The 25165-nt window shown below is 39.3% G+C and overlaps 4 protein-coding genes across 4 annotated transcripts; 3 read left to right on the top strand and 1 right to left on the bottom strand.

The window, feature by feature from the left end:
• On the top strand, window positions 493-1730 carry LOC109713880 (haloacid dehalogenase-like hydrolase domain-containing protein Sgpp). The gene is made up of 3 exons (XM_020238156.1): window positions 493-961; window positions 1350-1464; window positions 1543-1730. Exons 1-3 carry the CDS (start codon window positions 789-791, stop codon window positions 1699-1701), a joined length of 447 nt encoding a protein of 148 aa, XP_020093745.1. The 5' UTR covers window positions 493-788; the 3' UTR covers window positions 1702-1730.
• LOC109714686 (dynamin-related protein 1E-like) lies at window positions 6846-15442 on the top strand. The gene is made up of 15 exons (XM_020239381.1): window positions 6846-7272; window positions 7935-8046; window positions 10212-10277; window positions 10638-10834; window positions 11418-11468; window positions 11575-11636; window positions 12342-12432; window positions 12588-12652; window positions 12800-12994; window positions 13083-13202; window positions 13285-13355; window positions 13810-14035; window positions 14121-14144; window positions 14577-14948; window positions 15102-15442. The coding sequence occupies exons 1-15, from the start codon at window positions 6846-6848 to the stop codon at window positions 15228-15230; spliced, it is 2208 nt and encodes a 735-aa protein (XP_020094970.1). The 3' UTR covers window positions 15231-15442.
• On the top strand, window positions 17216-19109 carry LOC109713779 (the record flags this gene model as incomplete). Its single annotated transcript, XM_020237970.1, has 2 exons — window positions 17216-18280; window positions 18763-19109. Coding segments are annotated over 2 exons (1185 nt in total), but the record flags the coding sequence as incomplete, so codon positions are not given.
• On the bottom strand, window positions 23223-24416 carry LOC109714685 (leucine-rich repeat extensin-like protein 5). Its single transcript, XM_020239380.1, has one exon. The coding sequence runs from the start codon at window positions 24414-24416 to the stop codon at window positions 23223-23225; it is 1194 nt and encodes a 397-aa protein (XP_020094969.1).

The raw sequence follows: 25165 nt of genomic DNA, 5'->3' as shown, positions 1-25165 counted from the left end.
AACTGTGTGAAGTTAGAAAAATATTTAGATTGATTCATATCTTATGTACATTAATTGTCCCTTAAATGGAATTAGTATCCATGTGATTTTAACTTACTGTTATGTTACCAATGCCAATTTTTGGTGATTGCTAAATGTAACAAGTTTAGCTTTTAGACGGACACTAGTATAATCATCAAATAATAAATCTTAAACATTTATAAGGAATAATCTTAAGCATTTAAGGCACCGTTTGGTTTGGGAATAGGGATAGGGATAGGCCCTTATCCCCCTTTATACCCAAACGCTAATTTTTTACCCGAGAATAGTAGTTCTCGGTTATCCCCACCAACACCTCCATTTTCTATATAAAATTTTCTAATATTTTTCTTATCCTCGGGAACAATCCAATTTTCATTCAAATGCTATTTTTCTTATCCCCATACTTGTACCTATCCCTGTAATAACTAGTTCTTGCTTATACCCGAACCAAACGGTACCTTAAGGAATAAAATAATGTGACCATCTAATAATCGACCATCTAATAATCGACGCCTCATTCAATCATATCCATCGTTCCTCACTACGTTAAAGAGGGAATTAATTTTTCTAGAAAAAAATACTCTAATTTATTGGACGGTGGTGATTCATTAAAAGGAAGAATATATTCGACATGATTCCCCAAACAACATCAATACGCGCCATTCAAATTGCAGTTGGGTTGGTTGAGAGAGAGAGAGAGAGAGAGAGAGAGAGAGAGACGTGGAGGAATCCAATTCCACACTGTCATCTAATTTCTCGGGAATCGCATGACCAACACTCGCCTTCTTTCCCGTCCCCTTCATTTCCACGGGCGCGTCCTCTCAACGAGAGAGAAGCGACATTCGCGCATTGCATCACCTCGCCCCAAGAAGAGCGTCGCTTCATCCACATCTGCGGCTAAGGACATGTCGATCACATCCAATTCCGATTCCACGGATGGGTACTTCTTCTTTTCGGATCGTATAGATATTTGTGTTTTTCTTTGTTAATTTGTTACCCTTTTTCTGATTTTCTTTTGCAAATTTATTAATGATGAAACCGTGGTGATGCAGATCAAATTTGGGGTTTATATTGAATTATTGTATTAAAAATTTAGTAGAGAGAGAAATATTCGTCATCCGATAAAGAAAAGAACAACAAATTTTACCAAAAAAAAAATAAAATCACACAGAACTCAACTCAGACGATTGAGTTATCATGATTGTGCGGCAAATTGTCATCATAGCTAGTCGGGCTCTACTTATCGGTCCTGCATTGCGTGCATCTTATGTTCTGTTATTGTGCAATGATTCAGAAGGAACAAGTGTAACCATTTCTGTTTCCTGTAGCAAATGCCCTTTCTCAAAACTTGCTCCGTTGGAAGCGATACTCTTCGATATAGACGGCACATTATGCGATTCAGATCCTATTCACTACTACGCTTTTCGAGAAATGCTACAAGAGGTATGGCTTCTCGACGAGTACTATTTTGGGGGCAATCGCCGTGCGTTTTGCTCTGATAACAAATCGAATCTTGTACAGATAGGTTTCAATAACGGCGTCCCCATAACTGAGGAATTCTTCGTCGAGAAAATCAGCGGTAAATTCAATGAAGATATTGGCAGAGCATTATTTCCGGATGGTGATCATGAACGGGCGGCGAAGTTCATGGATGACAAGGAAGCTATGTTTCGCAGGTAAGTAAGTTACTAAGAAGCAGCTAAAATGCATGAAACTTCACCAGAAGTACCACAATCTTTACATTGTTCACTAGATATCATAAAATCTACATTTGTTACCTTATNTTGCCACTTGCTCTAGGGACGATGGGTGTAAACAAATTGTTTTTAGTGTTTGAATAACTTGGGCTATTTATAAATCTGGAAATGATTTGTGACAACCGCGAATATGATTTTGACTTTTTCTATAATATGCAGTAACTGATAACATAAATAGGAGGTTTAGGACGAGTTTGGCATAACATTTTATTTTCTATTCTTATCTTCATACAGAGTTAGCGAATAATCCACAATATCAAATCCATATCAGTAAAACCACTGTAAAGATTCTATATATAAGATTCTATATATGTGAGGCCTTCATATATATATTTTAAAAAATAAGAGCAAAATGAAAGAGTAAAGAATTTTTTTTCACTTCCATATTTATATTTTAATTATTTTATTTATTGGTTGATGTACCGTAGACAGGTGTAGACAGGGTGTAAAATATTACGCAATTTGGATTAAAGTTGTTCTTCTCACCTGTAATTCTAAATAGCACATGAATTTGATGCTTAAGTAATTTAGCAATAAAAGTACTTTGGGGCACTACGTTGCAGCTTTCTTAATGCAGTAATAAAGGTGTCAACACTTGATTGCTTTGGGAGTGTACTTATTAAGTTGCTGAAATTTTTTTTGTTTTCTTTTCCAGGCGAAGAGTTGAGCTCAAATCTTAAAATTTTGATAGTACTTACAATATTGGAACTTAGTTCCCACACGCACAAAAAGAGGGGGCGGGGGGGTGTTTTAGAAAATTATTAGGAGTTTGGTTTAAAGTTGGTAATATTTTAAAAATATTGTATATTTTATATTTGAAATGGTAACTTACCAATGGTTAAATATGCTTAGTAAGAACAAACGTATTTTTATTAATGAACTACCGATGATTCTCATCAAACATGTAATTGAGAATACTTTTTAATCTGTGGTAATCTAATATTTCTATCACTAAGTAATTTATAATGCTTCTACCATTTTACTCACACCTTCCACAAATACCAACTTGAGTTGAATGATAATGATCCAAATATTTTTAGTACAAAATATGAATCAAAATATTACAAATCGTGAACTAAACGTAATCGATCTTGATATTGTTTGGAATAATTTTACAAAAAAAGCATAACTACAAAAGTTCCACCTGGGGTAAAAGCTCACTTTTCGTGAGGTAATTCAGTGATCTCGCTATCCATTGATATTCCAAGTTGTAAGGCACAGAAGTAAAAATTAAATGGAATTCTTTTTTTATGAGAAATGTAGCATACAATCCGTTTTGTTTATTTTTTTTAAAAAAAATTTATCTGAAAATATAAATCAATTAAAATTTGAACTTGTGATCTCGGATACCATTCACTGAACCCTTAGCTAAATTAAAGGAGATTCGAGTTCTAGAAGTATAGACTTCGGGATAAGAGTTGTACAGACACAAGATCCCGATTTTGAAATCTATGAAATAAAAAAAAAATGATAATACCAAAAAGTGGTCTTCACAAAATCATGAAAGATACAGCAGGGGAGCATCAACACGTGGTTTCTCTGTAACTTCTTGGTTTATGCTTAATAAGGGCTCCAATCCATATACTTAGTCACTCCAAATTAACGACATGCCATTATTAGAAAATAGCCTCCAAATATCCATTCCATCATTTGCTCTCTTAGTTTCACGTGAACTGAGTTCTCCGTATTGGGATCATGCACTGAACTAGGAGGAGCTTAGAAAATGTAGTTAATTTTGTTATTAGTGTATGTACACTTACTGTACTCATTCTTATTAGAAAATAACTAGGGTTCTAGGTTGCAACTGGGCTGGGTTCAATCCGAAATTCCAGATTCACACAATCCGAGGAGATTTTCGGGTTAATTAGGTGCCCACTTTGGACTGAGGGATAATGTTAATGTATACTTCTTGAATCGAACCTCAATCCATCGAATAATATCAAACTTTGGCGGATGTGATTTGATTCAAGCCTGGTACATAATGATATACGTACTATTACAAATTTTCAGAATAATGATACCGTTATGACTTATTAATAGTCCGTGCGCGCAATCTGCGATGCTATATGAATTTTTTGGACAAGCAATTTGAGAGAAAAAGATAATGCCTCAGCTGCTTTATTTATTGTCTTAGAATTAAACTTATTTAAAAATATGAAGCAATTAGATTTCGAACTTGAGTCATTTGCCATATGTGATAGCTGTCGATAAAAACAATAACGTATTCTTTTAATGTAACAGAAAATTAGTAACAGTAGTCTATCGTAGAAACCCTAGATAATCATTCATGCATGTCTCGTGCCTCATCAAGCCTTCTTCTTTTAGAATGTATATATAAGATCGCTAAGCCAGTTGTTTAGCTATCCCCAACGACTAGCTGACCTTCTATTCAAAGTGTAATTGTTCTTATATAATTTCCTCGCCTTAACTTATGTGTTTTTACATTTTAATTTCCTTTTTCACTGTGATTAATTAATGTGCTGGATTATTAATGTACTGGATTAATATTCTCGGTAGGTTTTAAGTAATCATTAATCAAATGGAGCACTCAAGAAATGGAGTGAAGTTTGGAAAGGTCTCATTCCTCCTGCGCCGCTCTTCGCCCTATACAATGGTGAGATTGCCCTAGTTTTTTAGCCAAATTAAGTTGGCAAGATTATTCATCATTGTAGTTGTAACATATACTTTTCACTAATCACTTTGCTTTTGCTAATTTTTCTATCTAATATACGCGCGTATTCGCGTAGGACAAGAGGATGGAGCGGATAGATGAACCCAAACCTCTTGAGTTATGCAGAGGGAAACCGCAGATCGCGAAATGTTGTAGCCCTCTAGAGATTCCTAAAAGCCCTCAAGAGGCAATGGAGTTTCTTTCAAGAACCTGGAGCACATCTTCATCTAACTTCTTTCAAATACTCTCTTCAAATGTAAGTACAAAACGAATTACACTTGTATCTACTATGGAGATAGTACTGTATATATATTAATTAGTTTTGTTATGTGATCATTATAACATCTACACAACTTGATTGGCTGTGAAATTTTAGTTTTAGAAAAGAACTGGACCCAAGAATACCCAAAGGGACCACTTTTGGAAGGTGATGCAATGCTTGGAAGTTTTTTTTTTCTTTTTTAAAAAAGGAAAGGTGGCAAGCTAGCTAGTTATCCGCTTCATTTCTTTTTACTTATTTATTTTTAGAAAATAAACTCAATTAAAAATATGAAGTAATTAGATTTTAAATTTGAGACAATATTGGGTGCCATTTATTAAACGTTTAGCCTACCGTACTAGATGTACTATCGGTGAAAGATAGTTGATAATATTGGGTGCCATTTATTAAACAAGGAGGTCACAATTTCACAATGCTGGAATGAAAAAGGGTGGAGATGGAAATACATAGCCAGAAGCCTCGATAGAACGAACAACAGTGTCTGGCGTCGACATATGAGTTCGCTTAAAAACCTCCTCTGTCAATATTGTCCATCGGGTACGCCAGATATAATCAAGTGGAGATGGACTGCCAATCAAACTTTTACAGTAAAATTCATATACGAGTTCATTACTGACGGCGGTGAGACTGACTCAATGTATGTTCAGCTATGGAGGCTAAGAATTCCGGCGAAAATCAAAGTATTCATATGGATCCTCCTACGCAAGAGATTACTTACAGCGGACAGATTGATTCGTCGTGGATGTGCGGTGGATCAGTATTGCTTTTTTTGTGCGCTTTGTCCAGAAACTTGTGATCACCTATTCCGGGAATGTGTCTTCGTCAGATACCTTCTAGTCAGTGCCGGAAATACAGATAGAAGCGAACTGGAATTGGGGGATGTTTGCTGGCTATGGATGGAGACAGCGAACATTCACAATGCAATGTCGAGGACACAAAGCCTGACCCTATTGGTGGCAATTTGGTGGGTGATATGGACGGAGCGTAATAATACTATCTTCCGCGATGCGAGACCCAATGCTTCCCGGGCCCTCGAACGTACCACGAGCTTGACCAAACTTTGGACCGAGGTTCTCTGACCAAGTTTGTCTTTAACATTCGTGTTTGATTTCTTTAGCTACTTCTTTTAGTTAGTTACCTCTTTATTTTTTCGTACACTGTACTTTATTTTGGTCGTTTTTTGTTTTCTCTGGCTTTTCAAGGAGGCCTTAGCTGTCTTCATCTTGTACGCTTAGTTCATTTTGCTTAATGAATGAAGCAGGTAGCTTGCTACCTATTTCTCAAAAAAAAAAAAAAAAAAAAGATATTATTTTTGACTTTCTAGTTTTGGTTAAGAAGCCATTTGGTTAAAGCTGATATACTCTACATTTCTTCTAAACCACTTGAAATTCTTCAACATATGTTGCATTTCTTTTTTCTAAGAGATTTTTAATACCCTTTAAATGATTGGGAGTTGTGTGAGAAGTTCCACATGTGCTTAGCCTTGATATTCTTTTCCTCTTTTTTGGGTGGGGTACAGAGTCTAATACCACGCTTTGAGGGTAGTGAGCCAGAAGAGAAGGATGCTTCGGTAGAGGATCAAGAAAGAGAGAAGAACATGGTCCATTTGATCAATGGAGGTACCAGACAAAGACCCGACCAAATATTGGTATGGAAATTAACTATATTAAAAAGATTAACTAATTTAAACCTTGCTCTAAAAGATTCATTTTATATAGATATTTGCATGTAAATAGTCGTATAAAGATGATCAGTTTAAAGTGAAATTATATATATATATTGGCAAACTAAAAGTTTCGAGCCCTGACGTAAACAGATTATTGCATGTAACATCTATTACGTTGTTTTCTATGACTTAGCTTTTCGAGGGAAAAAAAAAAAAGAAGAGAGTTCATTTTGAGGTTAACTAGTCCAAAAAGACATGTCCTGCTAAAATGTTCATTTTTTTCTTCTGTATCTTCTTAATAGCCCGTGGTTTCCGATGGTAAATCTCATGACCCTTCCTCTCCTCAACATTTGAATACCTTCCTTCCCTGTTGGGTAAGTAAATTTGGCTAAAAAAAAAAAGTGTTATCAAAAAAAAAAAAAGGTTCACAACACTATTTTAGTCCCACAGATGAGTGTGGAGCACATGAAAGCATGGATGAGAGGAGAACTTCTAAGCAGCCTCTCAAGGGAACGTAAAAGAAAGAAGAAGAAAGAAGAAGTTCGACTGCGCGTAGCTCAAGTCCATGCTGCACTTTCGGTCGCGAGATTAGCTGCAGCGATCGCTGGAACCGTTGCGAGCAGTAATATGAAACCGATGAATAATACCTCGAAGTGTTTAGGTTTGGCGAATAATAATAACAATAGAGGAGGGGAGTGGGATGAGAATGTGATGAACAAAGTGGTGGCCTCTGCAGCCGCATTGGTGGCGGCTGTTTGCGCTGAAGCGGCAGAATCGGTTGGAGCTGAGAGAGCCCACATCGCATCCGCCGTTAAAATGGGGTCGGAGACGAGGAATTCTAGTGAAATGCTCGCGCTGACCGCGACTGCTGCAACATGTAATGCCTCTCATTTTACCTTAGGGATAAAACAAGTTTACTTCTTTGAGTTTTCTTGCATCGTATGCATGTTTCTGAAGCTAACATGCATATATATGATGGTGTGGGCAAAATTCTAGGCTTGAGAGGAGCAGCAGCACTTGAGCTGGGAACAGTTAGTAACAATTATGTCCCGGAGGAGATTAAAATTCTCCGAAGGGGTGCTCGAATCCGAATTCGTATGCCTACCGGTAATCTGACTACTACTGTACTAGCTATTTTCGCCAATTTTTAGTAGCATGTATATGAGTGATGCTGTGGGTTTATATGCAGGGAGAGTTCAAGTGAAAATAACTTCGGTACACCTCAAGCAAGAGAAACTTACCTTGAGGATGGGGAAGAGACATCTACGTGGTGCTTTTATCACATATGAGGAGTGTAAGATATTTCACTTTATCCACAAATTTAAGCCGATAGAGAACAATAGTTTAGTTGTGAATCCGAAGTAAATTTCAAAAAACGTCTATAAAACAAGAAGCTTCACAAAAATTCAGACCGAAGATCTTTTGCTGTATGATACCTTGAAATGTATCCAATCACTCTAAGAACTTAAAATTATTGATAATTAAGTTGTGTTTTAATATTTTATATTCAACGGTTGATTCTAAGACTCGCTCTTTCAGATCGCATTTTCGACGAACTGGAGGATCCACCAGAAGATTATTGCTCCAAAGAAGATCACAGTTTGTGTGCAGTACTGAGCTTGAGTACCACAGGGGGAACTATTCAGTTACTGTTTGAAGATCAAAACCAACACAGAGTGTGGAAATCCACCATTTACCATCTCTTATCTCATCATTAGCATAAGCATGTGTTTTGATCCCTTAAGTTTCATGTTCAAGCCGTTTGTTGGCTTGTTCTTTATCCTAATAAATAAAGCATGAGAAGGTCAAGGTGCTTTGCCTTTCCCATTTTCTCAAAAGATGCAAAATCATGTTCAAGCGGATTTGAACATTCCCAATTATACCTCTTGTAAGTATTTGAGGCTGTCGCATTCAAGATTAAAATTTCCTTGTTGTTTTTATGTATGTATGCACCAAATAAATGTTTTCTTTTACCCACCGTCCCTAGTGCAAGTGACAAAAGGTTTGGTGGTTGATATCCGAGATCCAAGTTCGAATCCTAGTTGATTCATATTTCCAGTTAAGTTTATTTCTAAATGAAATAAACGAAGCGGGTAGCATGCTATCTTTCTCTCAAAAAAAAATTTTGATTCCTTTTTTTTTTCATGATGAATAAATCTTTTTTCCATTTAATCGTCATCTTTCTCTTTGTTTTTGGCGATTTTAATTTGTTTTTCAGCAGTGTAGTGTATTTTTATTTTGTCATTGTTTATAATTTATTATAAAACTTACTATTAAATAAAATAATTAAATAATGTATTTTATAAATAACATAATTATCTTACTGTGGCAAGTAAAATGTAAATAAGTGTTTGGTTGGGGGATTAGGAAGCCATAAGGGGTTATTCCCCTCTTATCCCCAAGCAAGATTATTTGGGGATGGGAAGTTGGGAACAGCCGTTTTATCCCTATTTAAATTTAAAAACTTAAATTTAAATTTTAAAAATTTATAATTTGTAATTTTAAATTTAAAATTAATATTTTAAATTTTTTAAATTTTAAATTAGATATGTTAGATTTTTAAATTTAGATTTTATCTTAAATTTAAAATTTAAAATTTAGAACTTTGAATTTTGAATTTGAGATTTCATAAATTAGAAAATTTAAAAATTATATATTTTAAATTTAAAATTTTAAATTTAAATATAATATAAAGGACAATATCACTATTTTTTTATTATAATTATTTACTATTTTCTTATTCTATTTATCTATCAAAATGCTATTTTTTTTATTACAAAAAATAAGCTATTTTTCATTAAACGCAAAATTGATCTATCTCAGATTTATACCTATATTATATCTATTTCGAAATATAACAGTTCTTTTTATATTTATATTCGGAGGAAGATAAAAGTTTATTTTTTTTATTTATTATTTTTTGAAAAAAAGTAAATATGTCAGCGAATGTTTTGTGAATGGTAAATTGTGTGGCCACACCAAATAGCAGTGGAAGTGCCACACTCCTTTTATACACTACGTGCGATTTTTATACGTTGAAAAATCTTTCCGAGAATTTGAAATTTTTTGAAACAACCCGCACCGCTGTGGACTCGGAATCGCACGAGCCGCGTCATTCCCTCACCGCTCCGCACGTGTCACAGCCCCTCTACTTCTTTATCGATGGACGGTTTCCCGAAAATACCCCTCCCTCACCTGCTTAACTAGTCTATCGATAGGGATAAAACGGTAAAATAAACAAGCAGGCTCAGCACCAGATAAAAACCCGAACCTTCCGATTCGGCCATCTCCCTTTATTCTCGCAGCCACTCTCTGTTATTACTCTCTCTCTCTCTCTCTCTCTCTCTCGTTGTTCTCTTCGTCGTCTCCGTCTCGAATCTAGGTTAGGGTTAGGTTTTCGAGATGGCGACGATGGAGAGCTGATCGGGCTCTGTAATCGGATCCAGAGGCGCTGCACGTCCTCGGCGACCACGGCGGCGCGACGGAGCCGCGCTGCCGACGCTGTGGGAGGCGCTCCCTCCGTCGCGCGTCGTTGGAGGACAGGTTCCTGTTCTTTTTCTTCTCCTTCTCTCTTTGTTGATCAATCCCTCTTCTTCTTTCTAGTGCTCTTTGATCGTAATGAGCTTGTCTCTATTCATTTGGACATCAGAGTTCGGGAAAATCCTCGGTGTTGGAGAGCATCGTGGGGCGCGACTTCCTCCCCGTGGATCTTGGTCATGAAACTATTTGTTCTTGAATTTATGGATGCTTTTGATCTTTTGGCTGTTGTTTTTGTTTCCTTCTAGTTCACTCTCTATGGTATTGCGATTCTTGCAGGGAATTTGTACGGGCGGCGTTGGTGCCTGCAACTGCCCACAAGACGGACGAAGGGCAGCAGGAGATGTATTGCTGAGTTCCTTCACCTGCCGAGAGGAGTTAGTGATTTCTGCTACGTTATAATTTTTTGGAGATTTTAAATTTGCTGGTTATTCACGCCATAGTTTCAAATTGTTGGTGAAATTTACTATGATTTGTTTTTAGCTACATTTGGTGCTTGGAATAGTTACTCTTTCATTTTGCCAGATTCAATTCTGGGGAAAGAAGAAGGCTTTATTGGAATAATTAGTAAAAAGTGTGTGGAAACTTTTATCCGGCTTTTACTCTTTGCATCATCAGAAACAAACTAAGATGTTACCTTATTCTTGGAACCAATTCTCTTTTTTGCTTCTATTAGGCATTAACTTGTGCGATTGTTAATGTTAGGTTGCAGAATGTGAAATGTTGGCATTATAACCTACATATACTAGCAAGTTCATTTGATTCTGATACATTTGCAACTCTTGTTTTGCATTTTTCAGCTCTTGTGCGGAAAGAAATCCAAGATGACACTGATAGATTGACAGGGAAGACAAAACAGATTTCTCCGGTTCCCATTCATCTGAGCATCTACTCACCAAATGGTACAAATTCATAGTTCTACCTGGAAGTTATCAGTCTGAATATGTAGATGCTACTTTAGCTTTAGTCATATCTAGTTAAGTGTCCGATAGTTTTCTTTGGATTAAGATGGTTTGATTATTAGCTAATGGCAAGAAAAGTTGTTTGTGGCTATGCATAACTGAGTTTATGGAAACTAACTTTCATTCAAGCTCTTTTGCTTTATCATGAAAGGTTCAAGCTTAAGCCCCATGAAGGATTTATACTATAATATATCACCTGCTCGCATTGCATCTCACCTGCAAGTGTAAATCATCTGCTAAATGGAAATTGTCAAACAGCTTTATTGCAACTTGACATGCTTAAATTTTAACCTCAGTTGTATATGGTTTGTAGCTGGTTCAAACTCTTGATTAGATCTGATTGATAAGATGTCTCAATTCTCCGTTTTATAGTTTCTTCATTCTGAATAGGTTGCATATTCTGCTAAATAATGATCTGCCACGTTCTACTTCTGTTTCTGTTATCTACATTCTTATTGGCCTACTCGATGAGCTTGATGTTCTACATTACCTTATAATCTGATGCTTGAATTGATATTTGCAGTTGTCAATTTGACACTGATTGATTTGCCGGGTCTAACAAAGGTTGCTGTAGGTACGTATGTAAATATACTTGTTATTTCTCTTGCTGATTATGGTTACAAGATTTATAAAACCTTTTGTTCGTTAAGAGCATAACATAGAAAATACTATCTCCACAGAGGGGCAGCCTGAAAGCATTGTTCAGGATATTGAAAACATGGTCCGCTCGTATGTTGAGAAGGTACTACATCTCAGAATCTGTGAAAGTTGATATATGGAAAGTTGCTTTAGCAGTCTCGAATGATTCTATTCCCTGATTATGCTTGCATGTGTCATATATTTTTCAGCAGCAAAACATCTTTCATTGGCGTCTATATTTCTTTCTAAGAATTTTCTGCAAGTGATTTGATTATGGTGCTTATAACACGAATCATGAGTGTGGCTCTAGGTTACAGTCACAACATACCAAGGTTCTAAATTTCTGTGAGTGATATAGTATGGATTATTCAGTGTGGCATGTGCGCAGGGCCAAAATTTAGCCGATTGGGCTGTCAATGTACTCCTTTTCACAGATTGTTGCTAATGACTGTCCAAAAACTGTGTAAGTTTGAGTAATATGATGCATGGTGCTTTCTTTATGTTCATCTATTTGACAAATTTATTTGGAATTGTTCACACAAAAATAATGGCCTGCTTGAAATAATCTGAGGCAACACCCTTTTATCTTGTACAATAGAAGCATAGCTACTTCCTTAAGAGCAGAAGGAAGAATTAGATTTAGTGCTAAGAAGAGTAGACATTTTCAGTATATCGAATTTTCAATAGAATGTGGGAATTTACTTGATAATTATCATCTACTACTAAAACTGGGTGGCTTATTTAGTATAGTGCTAGATTGCCTATGGTTCTTTTCTCTAAGAAATTGCTTGTTTATATTCTTTTATAGCCTAATTGCATTATACTGGCAATAACTCCTGCCAATCAAGACATTGCAACGTCTGATGCAATTAAGCTTGCCAGGGAAGTCGACCCAACAGGTATGTAGCAAAGTTAGCATGAAAGTCAGTTTATATTCTGCCATGATGATATTAATGTGATTGCTTGTTTTCTTTTACTGGCAAAATTGTGCTTTCAGTGTGCATTGTAACACATTGAAAAGTTATTTCTGTGCATCCATCTTGAATTTGCTCAGGTGAACGGACTTTTGGAGTGCTGACAAAGCTTGATTTGATGGATAAGGGAACAAATGCACTTGATGTACGTTTCCCATTCTCCATTTGCTCCCTTGGGCGTGCAATAGAACTTTTCACAAAGAAAATAGCATGGCTTGATAGAATTGCTGAGATGGATATCTTTGTTAGCATCTGTGTGATTCTGATACCTTTATGATGGAACATCTTTTAGGTTCTTGAAGGAAGAGCTTATAAGCTTCAGCACCCTTGGGTTGGGATTGTTAACCGCTCTCAGGCTGATATTAATAAAAATGTTGACATGATTGTTGCCAGGCGAAAGGAAAAGGAATACTTTGCTACGAGTCCAGATTACTCCCACTTGTCTAGCAAAATGGGTTCAGAGTATCTCGCTAAGCTTCTTTCAAAGGTATATAAGGAGCCCGTTATTTCTTATGTCCTTTATTCCCTTGAAAATTATCTGTTGTAGTTGTTATAATGGTGGCTTATGCTTTCAGCACCTTGAGTCGGTGATCAGGGCAAGGATACCAAGTATTACATCATTGATAAACAAAAGTATTGATGAGCTTGAATCAGAGATGGACCACCTTGGTAGACCTATTGCTGTTGATGCAGGGGTGAGATATTAATATTGTTACATAACTTGCGTGTTGATGAAGTTTGCAGCTTAATTTTGTTTCATTGGTGGTGCATTTTTAGGCTCAATTATACATGATATTGGAACTTTGCCGTGCATTTGACAAGATATTCAAAGAGCATCTTGATGGAGGGTAAATGATTTAATTCTCAGTTAACAACCTTTCTTGCCTTTAAAGATTCAATAGTTTTTGTATCTATTTGTTACTACTGTGCATTAGGTTGAAGATTCCTGATTAGCAAGCACACTAATATTAGCATTCAGATATGCTATTCACATGTCTCAGAGGGAGAAAAAAAAAAGTCGTATAATCATGATTTTGGTTGTTTGATGTTTGCTAGTTGTGCTGCTTTTATTAGTTCCCCTTGTTATCAAGTTTTGATGTTTCATCTAAGCATATCCATATGTCATCTTCCGTGAGACATGATACATGCTGGTTGCTTCTTAGGTATTTGATCTTCTCTATTAATAAAGATATGTCTCAAACACTTCTAATTGTCCTCGGATACCTTCACAAACGGTGTAATTACATTCAAGAATGACGTGTTCCATCATTTGTTTCTGAAATCAGTTGGCTAAAAACACAGGCGTCCAGGCGGTGATCGAATTTATGGAGTTTTTGATAATCAACTCCCTGCCGCTTTGAAGAAACTTCCATTTGACCGCCATCTTTCTATACAAAATGTGAAGAAGGTTGTATCAGAAGCTGATGGTTATCAGCCTCACTTAATTGCTCCCGAGCAGGGTTACCGTCGGTTAATTGAGAGTGCTCTCAATTACTTTAGAGGCCCAGCAGAAGCTTCTGTTGATGCTGTAAGAGAGGCTTCTTTCCACATTACTCAATTTTCTTCTGAAAGCTTTACGTAGTTTTAGTAATGCTAATTTCTCTTTATGGCAGGTGCACTATGTTTTGAAGGAATTGGTAAGGAAATCAATCGGAGAGACTCAGGTTGGTGTATTGTCATTTCTTCATCAAAGGGAATGCTGTCAAGTGGTCATTAATTAAAATATGATCATATTTGCACATATATTCCTGCAGAACTATCTTTTACATATATTTCCCTGCAAAACGTGAATTTTCCATCCCCACCCCACACCCCATCGCCCCCCCCCCCCGAAACAACAAAACACCTACAACTGATAAAAAAAAGAAGAAAGCTGAGAATACAAAATCAATGGCCTCCTTTGAAGCGTACATTTCACGAATTAGGTTTTGTGGAGAAAGTGCACTAGAGAAGGGTATAGGTGAAATCAGAATTTTGTGAGGGTATATGTGCGTAGGTAGATGATTTTTTGCTGATACATGCGCGAAAGCCCTATCATTATAAGTGATGCGTTGTGCTCTGATCATCAGGAACTGAAGAGATTCCCCACTCTCCAAGCTGAACTTGCAGCTGCGTCCTACGAAGCCCTGGAGAGATTCCGTGAGGAGAGCCGTAAGACGACAATCCGGCTAGTTGACATGGAAGCTTCCTATCTAACTGTAGACTTCTTCAGGAAGCTTCCACAGGAAGTTGAGAAGGGCGGGAATCCTGCCACCAACCCTTCAATCGACCGATACACTGATGGGCATTTCAGAAGGATTGCTTTGAATGTGTCCTCTTACATTGCGATGGTATCTGAGACTCTAAAAAACTCGATTCCGAAAGCTGCTGTCCACTGTCAAGTCCGAGAAGCCAAACGCTCTTTGCTTAGTCATTTCTACACCCAAATAGGGAGAAAGGAGGTACCACATGCCTTAGCCAAGTTTGTATTTGGAGCCTCTTTTTTTATTTGCTAGATCTCTTTAGGGCTTATTTGGCTTGGTTAGAGGTTCTACGAAGTACCATAACTGCATTTTACCAATCACTACAGGCGCTTACTAGTCCTTCCTTTGCAGGGCAAGCAGCTTGCGCAGCTCTTAGATGAGGATCCCGCGCTGATGGAGCGGAGGCTGCAGTGTGCCAAGAGACTTGAGTTGTACAAGTCAGCGCGGGATGAGTTCGACGCTGTATCATGGGCCCGATAAAGTTAAATGCCGCGTCGTATATCCTGTATTATAATGCCTGATGATTTCATTTATGTGGTTTTGCTAATATCTTAAATCCCTCATCCACCACTTTGTTGTGTTGTGCGCATTATGTGTTTGCGTTCTTATTCATTGGTGGTGGATTGTATTTTTTTCATTTACATGTCTGAGCTGCTGTTTTCCTTATTAGTGATTATCATTTCAGTGTGATATTACTGTGACTGCTTTGGTGTGCTGTAAATGTAGGAACTTAATCAGATTGTATTTGGAGTACAAATGGATGGAGTTTTTCAAAAAATGTTCATAAACATTGGAAACGATCTTGTTTTATTCTTACAAATACTTGTATCTTTAGTACTAGAATTTGAACTTGAAACTGGAGTGTACCTATTTCTTGCATTATTTTCATTAGGGCCGAGAAAGTTCAATGAAATTTGTGAAGAAATAGATATTTGGTTGGAGTGGATGTTGCTCCTCTCTTTTTTTGTCCCCCCTCCCTTTTCGGAAAAAATGTGAAGAACTGTAGACCATTTAGAGTTGATTATTTAATTTTACTCTTAAATTTTTTAATTTGTTTAATTTGAGTCCGTGAGTAATATCTTGAATTTACTGCTTGAATTTAAAATTTAAATATGTTGTTTATTTTAAAAAGTTTAGTTAGTAAGTTTTATATAATTTTAGCAATGATAAATTTATTAAATTAAGAAATTAGTTTAAATCTTTAAAGTAAAAGTATTATAAACTCATTCAAGTTAAATAAATTAAAAAATTAGATTATAAAATTAAAATTTTGAAAGATCAAATTGTCCACTCGAAAGTATAGTTCTTCATATTTTTGGTAAAATGTGAAGAACTATAGTCTATTTGGAGTCGATTATTTAATTTTACTATCAAATCTTTTAATTTATTTGATTTGAATCAGTCAATAATATTTTAAATTTAAAATTTTAAATAAATACGTAGTTTATTTTAAAAAGTTTAGTCAGTAAATTTTATATAATTCTTGCAATGATAAATTTATTAAATTAAAAAAATAGTTTGATTTTTTAAAGTGAAAGTATAATTAACTCATTCAAATTAAATAAATTAAAGATTAGATTATAAAATTAAAATTTTGTAAGATAAAATTGTCCACTCAAAATTGTCCAGGCTTCTTCCTTCAGTTGGCTCATCATCTTAGGAGGACTTGCGGATGGACGGCTCAGATCGACCCAACTAGTTGGTTAACGGTTCCACTTCTTTCTCTCTCTATCTTGAGACCAAATCTCCAACGGATCTAACGGCCTGCGCGCACCCTCTCTCATCCCTCTCAATCCCCCATTTTACATCTTTCGCTTCGCATTCCTCCTCTTCATCGTTTCCACCCAATCTCCTCATCCATTAACGAGCTCAAATGTGACCATCAACAAAAGAGATCAAGCAACGGTTCGTGCCCTCTCAATTTAAAGCGTTCTATTTGTCATGTGCTTTCCTATTCCTCGTGTTTGAGAGAATGTGCGTTCGATCTTGATGGGAAGGAGATATTTAGGTGTCTTTGTATGTAATTACATTCGTTAGCTTCTTTTTTTTTTTTTGTTTTTTTTGCGTTGAGATGTGGAGATTCTTAGATCTAGAATTTTTTTTTCCCTTTTTGGTTTGGGGGGCTGGGGGGGTTCATTTTTTTTTTTTTTAAGAGAATATTTATCGCAGGAATTTCATTGATTTTTCCGATTGTTTATCTGATTAACAATTTAGGTTTTTTTTTTTTGAAATTAAAGATGGAGACATTTTTGTTCCAGATTTTGATGCTACCTATTCCTGTGTGACAGTGAACGTACCAATCAGGTACAGTGTGCGCGTATAATTCAATTTTGCGTAACGGCTACGACTTTTGAGATCAATGTAAATGAACGAAAGCAAAAATAATTATTCCTATCTTTTTGCATCGCCCTTTCGTTATTTCCCCAACTTTTTAATGTTTTTCGCTGTTCATTTATAGGCATTGATTAAGAAGTAATGGATCAACCAGTTTCGGATCCGGGACCAGTAAAGGGAGAGTGCATGGATCAACCAGTTTCGGATTCGGGACCAGTAAAGGGAGAGTGCATGGATCAACCAGTTTCGGATTCGGAACCAGTAAAGGGAGAGTGCATGGATCAACCAGTTTCGGATTCGCGAGACGACTAGTAAAGGGAGAGTGCTTGCCTTTTAGTTGCGACTACTGCGATCGAGAATTGGTGCATAAAATCGCGCAAGTCTTGCTTCCCGGATTAGCCACGGCTTGTGTCGACAACACTACCGGCGGCCTTTTCAAGAGCCCGTCTTCCGTGGCCATCGATCTGAGGAAGGAAATGGTGGACTATCTCACCCAAAGAAGCGAGACTTTCATCGCCGAATCTGTTGTCCCACAAGAAGGCGCGCAGGCCCAGACGGAAGAAACTTCTGACGATCCAGTCGAAATCATATCGGAGTTTCTGGACAACTTTTCGAGCTCAAAGAGAAACTTCTTCAGCCGCGTTTCGAATTGGTTGCTGAGCGAGAGCCGAGAGGACAAAATCGACGACTTTGTGCAAGAGATGGAGATGGACGAATTTTGGTCGATCGACAGGAGGGAAACCGTTTCACAAGTGCTTCTTAGGAACGTCGACTTGAAGAGCGCTTTCCATTGCGTGATGAAATTCGGCTCGGAACATGAGCTCGTTGCGCATAAAAATGCTTGTTGCTTTAGGCCTATGGATTGCCCCAATGAAGGATGCCTAGCTAAATTTTCTGCTGAACACATGGAGAAGCACGACTCGGCGTGCCCGTTCAAAGTGCTCTCTTGTGAGCAGAACTGCTCACAGAGCCTTATGAGGCGCGAGATGGATAGGCATTGTATAACAGTGTGCCCTATGAGGCTCATAAACTGTCCTTTTAACCAAGCAGGTTGCGAATCTACTATTCCGCAGTGTACTCTTAAAGAGCATTGCTCGCAATATCTCCAATCGCATATTCTTTATGTTCTCCGAACAATTCACAAGCAAGGAGTTTCAGAGGAAGAGCTAAAACGAAAAGCGGAACTCCTCGAGAAGGTTAGTTGCGAAATATGTCTTTTTGTTCCTTTTGGAGTAATACGTCGAGATAATTGTGTACATGATACATTTAACTTTCGTTCGTGGATTGCTCTATCGACGATCTTGCATTAAGGGCCTACTTGGATGCATTGGTATTTTTTTTTTGCATATCTCCTAGGGACATTTTGATCGCTTCGTATAAGATCTCTGAGAAAGATATCGTTTATGTATTAAATTGCGAATCCTTGTACTCTATGGAAAGTTCCAAAAGATGGTGTGTACTTAACATGTTAATCATGTCTTTTCTTTAAAAAATGTTTACTTATATCTTATTTTTTGCATGACTGATCAAACTATGTCTATTGTGAACTAAATCAGATAGGTAAAGTTTGTAGCAGTATGTGGCCTTACTATTTGTAAGACTACTCATATATGAAAAATCTTTATTATTGTTATGTTATTTAACCACCTTCTTTAATGCTTTCTTTCTTTTTCTCCAGTCTCTGTCTGAAAGCCAAGTATCTAGAGCATTGGATGTGAGATCTTTGACCTACGCGATTAAGCAGCAGGAAGCAAAGATGCAGAAAACGGAAGGTGAAGTCGGTGCTATTATTAGCTAGAGAGTGATGTGATGTTTATATTTTCGTATGCGTAAATGTGATAGCGCAAATAATTCCGTCGAAACGAGCAGAGCTTTCGATTGTATTTTGTTAATTCTTTATTGACTGTTGATTAACGAATAAAGCGACATGTGCGATCTCATTTTGTAAGTAATTACAAGTCTCTTCTGTTATCAGTACCAAGAAATTTTTTTCTCTTTATAATGATAATAATAATAAACATGCTTGCAAATGCAATTCTTATAAAGTTTTATCATCTCTCATTCTAATTTATTATGATAATGTAACATCCCACCTCCCTTTTCATTGGATTTTTAAGTTTACTGCTCCGTTTGTCGACTATTCGTAGTGCATTTATGGTTATAGAGGACCTTTCAAGCAATGACTTTCAAGGGGAGCATCCACACACTGTATATTAGAGGTAAAGAAATATACGAGGTAGAGGAAGTTTCTTTTATCTTGCTATTTCAATCCAATGTTTTTTTTTTGATTAAACAGGGATAAACCCTATTTTACAAGAAGAGGCAGCTGACCGAAAATACAAGGGTGACCCCTTCGAGGGTACAACCATCCCCTCAAGGGAACAAAAGAGAGCCTAAGGCTAAAGAAAGTAGACAAAAGACAAAAGAGCAACTGGGAAGTAGAGAGAACACATCTCGTCCCAGGGAATGAGGAGATCGAGAACCTAAGGTTTGGATCTGGCTAAGACCACGTTCCAAAAGTAGACTGTCTCGAGGATGGTCCTTCCCAGAGTATCGAAACGAACTTGTCTGTTCTCAAAGATTCTCCTATTCCGCTCTTTCCAGATTTCCCAACAAAAGGCTGCGAAAGTAAGATCGATGTAGTTTTGGTATTTTGCTGGTGCCGATCGCCTCATTCTTGTCCATCGTGTATCTAAACCTTCTACCATACTTCTAGTCCCGGCAAAATTTAGCCCGGTAGTAGGCATAATACGGTTCCAGACAGATGATGCGAAAGAGCACGAGAACAAGATATGTGTCAGTGATTCGCCCTCAAAATTGCAAAGGACGCAAATAGGTGGTCCATGCCATCCACGTTTCATGAGATTGTCTGTCGTCGAGACTTTATTTCTCACCGCGAACCAAATGAAGAGCTTAACTTTGAGCGGGACTTTAAGATTCCAGAGAAAAGGGAGGCTGCAATTGTTTAACCCATCATATAAAAGAAAATCGGAAGCACTTTTTACCGAGAATTTACCGTCACCTGTCCATCTCCAAAGGATTGAATCGCTGATGTCCGGGGACAGGACCAGGGTATTCACCATCGGCAAGAGTTGCTGAAACTCCTGGTCCTCCTTGAAGTTGAGAGGAAAGTCGAATCCCAAGTTTTGGAGGTTGGCAAAGCGACGACTCCACCTGTTGACCGAAATGCTGGTGTTGGTAGAGGCCTCGTAAAGATTTGGGAAACAATTCCGGAGCGAGGTGTGGCCACTCCACCGGCCGATCCAGAAGGGGGTTTCGATACCGTCGTGAAGAATAAAATCTATCGAGATGAGGAAGGGCACTTGCATCTTGAAAATACCACGCCAGATGGGGCAGCATCTCTTCGGAGCGCTCTTTGCGATCGCGGCCGGCTTTCGTTTATAGTGTTTCTGTTTCAACAGGGTGACCCAAGGGAGGGACGGAGAACTGTAGTATTTCCAAAGGCTCTTCATCAAAAGTGCCGAGTTCGCCACCTGTAACTTTCTGATTCCTACCCCTCCAACATTGAGCGGGCGGCAAACCTGATTCCAGCTAGCAAGACAATGGAAGCCATTCGTCTTGTTTTTGCCTTTCCAGAAGAAGCCTCGCCTAATCTTGTCGATTTCTTTAATAACCCATGAAGGCAGGGCAAAAACAGAGCAAAAATACGTCGGAAGTGAAGAGAGAACGGAGTTGAGCAGGATTAGGCGTCCTCCTCTCGAAAGAGATGCGCATTTCCAACCCGCAAGGCGCTTGTCGATGTTCTCAATGAGTGGAAGATAATCAGCCCGTCGAAGATTCTTAGGAGATAGAGGTAAGCCCAGATACGACAGGGGGAAAGGTTGTAAAGGGCAATTGAAAATCGTGGAGACAGCTGCAGCCTGCTCATCAGCTATGTTGATGGGCGTTAGCGTACTCTTGTTGAAGTTGATCTTGAGCCCCGAACATTCGGAGAATGCATCCAGGATGGATTTGATGATAGTCGCTGATCTGATTGATCCATCAAAGAACAAGAGGACATCATCCGCGAAATGGAGGGAATGAACTTTGACATCGCCGATTCCCACCGCAGGAAGATGATCAGAGAGAACCGCCTTATCCACTAGTCTGAAGAGAACATCAATACATAGGACGAAGAGGAGAGGGGAGAGTGGATCTCCTTGACGGAGCCCTTTCTTATGAACGAAAGATCTGCCAGGCACTCCATTGAGAAGTACCGCAGATGTATTCGAACCCAGCAGGACCGAGATCCAATTGTTCCACCTCTGGCCAAAACCCCGAGATAAAAGTAAATCTTGAAGGAAGGACCACTTTATGTGATCAAACGCCCGCTGGAAATCGATCTTGAGGATGGCCGCCGGGGTATTTGTAGCTTTAAGGTGGTGGGTAAGGATATGAGCGCAGAAGAAATTGTCTAGAATGTGACGTCCTTTGATGAAAGCCGCCTGAAACGGATTAATCAGCCGAGTCATGGCAGGTTGGAGGCGAGAGGCTAGCACTTTTGAGATGATCTTGCCGATACTGTGGATGAGACTGATCGGGCGCAGGTCAGACGCTAATAGGAAAGTCGGTGATTTAGGGATCGGGCAGATCCACCCAGTGTTCAGGCTACTCAAATCAGCCGAACCTTGGTAAAAGGCGTAGAAGACTTCCATAATATCCGCCTTCAGGAGATGCCAAAAGCGACGATAAAAGAGAATCGAAAAACCATCCGGGCCTGGAGCTTTGTCTGGCGCACTTGACCAGATGGCCAATTTCACTTCATCAGACGAGAAGGGAGTGGTGAGGAAGGACAGATCGATCTCAGGCTGCCCATAGAGGGAAGAGAAGGATATATTTGCTGTAGTCTGAGGCATGAAACCTAGCTGAGAATGGAAGAAGTTGTACAAATGGTTAGCAATAGCAATGGGGGTGGAGAGAAGATTGGTGCCATTCGAGAGCTGCGAGATGTTGTTGATGCTTCTGCGGGAAGAGGCGCGGAGGTGGAAAAACTTAGTATTTGCGTCCCCCTCCCGAAGCCATCGAACTCTTGACCGTTGTTTCCATTTGATTTCCTCAAGTAAACAGAGCTCCTCATATCTTATTTTAAGTTTCGGGCGGAGATTGCATTTTATAGGCGAAAGCGGTCTTAGCTCTTCCGCTGAATCCAGCCAAGCGATCCAGTACAGGCAGTTGGAGGTCTGAAGCTTAAGATCCGAGGAAAAGCTCTTGCTCCAGGACGTCAGTGCCTTCCGTAGCCCCTCAGCTTTGGAATTGAAAAGTGAGATCGGATCCGAGACCAGAAGCTCGGACTTCCAGGCGTTGGAGACAACCTCAGATAAAGAGAGGCAAAGTAGCCAGCAAGACTCAAATCTGAATAGGCTGGGAGAGGGGACAAAAGTGAAGGCGGAAAGCACCAACGGGGAATGATTAGAACGCGGTCGCGGTAGAGCTTTGAGGGTGGAGCGAGGAAAATGAAGCAGCCAATCTTGCGAAATGAGGGCACGATCGAGACGTTCAAGGATGGGGTTACGCCTTCCATCGGACCAGGTGAAGGCTTTGTTCATCAGCGGGACATCGAAGAGACCAATATCATTCACCACTTGCCGAAAATTCAAAATGTCAGTTAAGTTTGAAGGAGCTCCATTTTTATCTTGAAGCGAGAGGATGACGTTGAAATCGCCCATGGCTAGCCACAAACCTCTGGAAAGGGCCTTTGCGTTTCTAAGTTCATCAAAGAAGAAGGCTTTGGCGGAGTTTCCCGTAGGCCCATAAACATTGGAAATTAGGAAGAGACAACCATCAATCTTACGTCTGAGCAGAGTATTAAGGAGATGAGAGCCGGCCCAATGTTGCAAACAATCAAATAGGTATGGGTTCCAAGCTGTAAGAATGCCACCTCTGGTCCCCTCAGCGTCAATCGTGCGAAACTCCTGGAGGTGGTAGCCACAAAACAAGCGGAATTTGACAAGGGAAGTAGAAGAGAGCTTAGTCTCTTGAAGGCAGACAACAGAGACCTTACAAGAGCGGATGAAAGACCGAACAACGGAACACTTTGTTCGGTCATTGAGACCACGTACATTCCACGATAAGAAACGAAAGGTTCTATTTCTAGGCATTAAAACAAGGAAACAGCACACACAAGGATGGGCCCAGAAATCAAAACCTGTTGGGGGCAGGATTTGAAATCCCCACCCCTCTCAGCTGCAAGGCAGCGATCTCCTTCGACGGCCCCGAATCCTTAAATAAGATACCACATGAAGCTAAGATATCGTTGACTTCATGAACAGAGAGAGGCAGCGAGTGGTCTCTAGAGAGGGGGGGGATCTTCTCAGGCCTGGAAGGTTGATTCTGGGGAGTGGAATAGAGAGCAGCCGCATTCAAAAGCGCAGGGGGCGCCGCAGTCTCAGCCTGATCCAAGAGCTCGGCAGGAGGAGCCTCAGGGGGAGGGGTGGAGGGCTCAGCCATTCTAAAAGAGGATGTTGCAGATTTGAGCTTCGATGACAGAAGGTCCTGAGCTCTTTGAATCGAACTCTTGCAAATACCTCTGTTCTTAGAGGCAAGGCGGGAGCTGCGTCTGATGGATCTAGGGGGTTGAAATGAGAGAGGAGAGATTGGAAATGGGACAGGCGGTGGGGGGCCCCTTACAGAGGAAGGGCCGGGCTGCTCAGGGGATCCAATCATCGAAACCGGGCCCCCGACGCCAGGTGCGAGGGTGGGCAGTGGCGGCAGTGAGCCAGTTAGCTCAGGGGATCCAATCGCGGGCCCCACCAGAACGGGGCAGGCCACGTCCGAAAGGGCGACTCCCGTAGGCGCGGGCAAATCCGGGCCCGCGGGCAGAGGCTGCAGAGGGCCAGATAGCTCTAGGGCAACTCCCATTGAAGCGGGCGTATCCGGGCCCTTTACAACCGAAGGGGAGGATCTCAGAAAAATAGAAATGGGTGGGCCCACCGGCAATGGGCCAAGCATCACATTCACGGGGGCCGCTATCTCAGGGCACCCTGCAACTGGAACGGCGAGCGAATCCGGGTCGAAAGAAGCGGGTCTACCGAGAGAAGTAGGATCAACCGGCACGGAAGAGGAACCAGCAGTCAAGGGCAAGGCAGTAGGAGGACAAGCTGTCAAGGCCTTGACAGACCTATCACAACCATCACAGAGGGTGGGTAGGGGTGAGGTATCCGAGGGCCGGGAAGGATTCGAATTTGAAAAGCCCGCTCTCTCCGGCCGGGCAGCACCACTGCACGGAAGAAGTTCCGACCGACCATTTCTATCGCACGTCGAAGGCCCTAAGCATCTCCGGCTGGATTCCGATCTTGTCGAAGGCTGGGAAGCACGGTGTGTCCGCCCGACCATTTCAATCCAATGTTAACTCGTTGTATATAAGCTTTAAGATGTGTGTTTAAATTTCTTTTATCTTGCTATTTCAATCCAATGTTAACTCGTTGTATATAAGCTTTAAGATGTGTGTTTAAAATCAGTGCCACGGTACTTGGATTTAAAAAAATAATAATAATAAAAATACTCGAGACCTGGAGACAATCGACCAACCTAGTGTATTATATATATATAGTAAAGTCATATAAAATAATAGGCATTGAAGAGGGAAAATTCTATGATGAGTGCCAAGGGAAATTTAATGCCTGTTTATTTTTCTCAACATCATTGTCTTTGGAGACAATTGACCAACCTAGTGTGTGAAAATTCGACGAAACAAATGGAGTGTTTATTCTTTGAGCAATGGTTTGCGATTCTGAGCTTAGTCTTCAAAATTCTAGTAGAGTGTCACCATCTTCTCATCTTCTGTGATCAATAGTCCTTGTTTTCTCCATTTTATAAACTACTGATGAATGACCCATAAGAAACCCTTATATGCAGGTTATCAAACACTTAAATTTCCATACAAGAGGCCATCTTTTTGGACTTGACTAAGTATAATCTCTCTCTCATGTGTGTGCGCGCGCGCGCACATCCCGCACAATAGAAGAAAACAAAACTACGATACTTTTAAAAGTATCTGCGTTAGATTTACAATGTTTGAACTTACGAAAATATATATATATATATATATATATATATATAGAGAGAGAGAGAGAGAGAGAGAG

The sequence above is a fragment of the Ananas comosus genome, linkage group 8 (assembly GCF_001540865.1).
Source record: "Ananas comosus cultivar F153 linkage group 8, ASM154086v1, whole genome shotgun sequence".
In the NCBI taxonomy this organism is placed as follows: Eukaryota; Viridiplantae; Streptophyta; class Magnoliopsida; order Poales; family Bromeliaceae; genus Ananas; species Ananas comosus.
The sequence above is the reverse complement of the archived record's forward strand: the minus strand, read 5'-3'. Positions and strand labels throughout refer to the sequence as shown.

What these genes read in the sequence shown, in the direction of transcription:
- LOC109714685 (XM_020239380.1), bottom strand. Translation starts at nt 24,416, where the DNA reads ATGGTCGGGCGGACACACCGTGCTTCCCAGCCTTCGACAAGATCGGAA.
- LOC109713880 (XM_020238156.1), top strand. Translation starts at nt 789, where the DNA reads ATGACCAACACTCGCCTTCTTTCCCGTCCCCTTCATTTCCACGGGCGC. An exon ending in AATTCCGATTCCACGGATGG is followed by an intron (nt 962 to 1,349) that starts GTACTTCTTCTT and finishes TGTTTCCTGTAG; the next exon opens with CAAATGCCCTTTCTCAAAAC. An exon ending in TTCGAGAAATGCTACAAGAG is followed by an intron (nt 1,465 to 1,542) that starts GTATGGCTTCTC and finishes AATCTTGTACAG; the next exon opens with ATAGGTTTCAATAACGGCGT.
- LOC109714686 (XM_020239381.1), top strand. Translation starts at nt 6,846, where the DNA reads ATGAGTGTGGAGCACATGAAAGCATGGATGAGAGGAGAACTTCTAAGC. An exon ending in TCTAACAAAGGTTGCTGTAG is followed by an intron (nt 11,469 to 11,574) that starts GTACGTATGTAA and finishes CTATCTCCACAG; the next exon opens with AGGGGCAGCCTGAAAGCATT. An exon ending in CTATTGCTGTTGATGCAGGG is followed by an intron (nt 13,203 to 13,284) that starts GTGAGATATTAA and finishes GTGCATTTTTAG; the next exon opens with GCTCAATTATACATGATATT.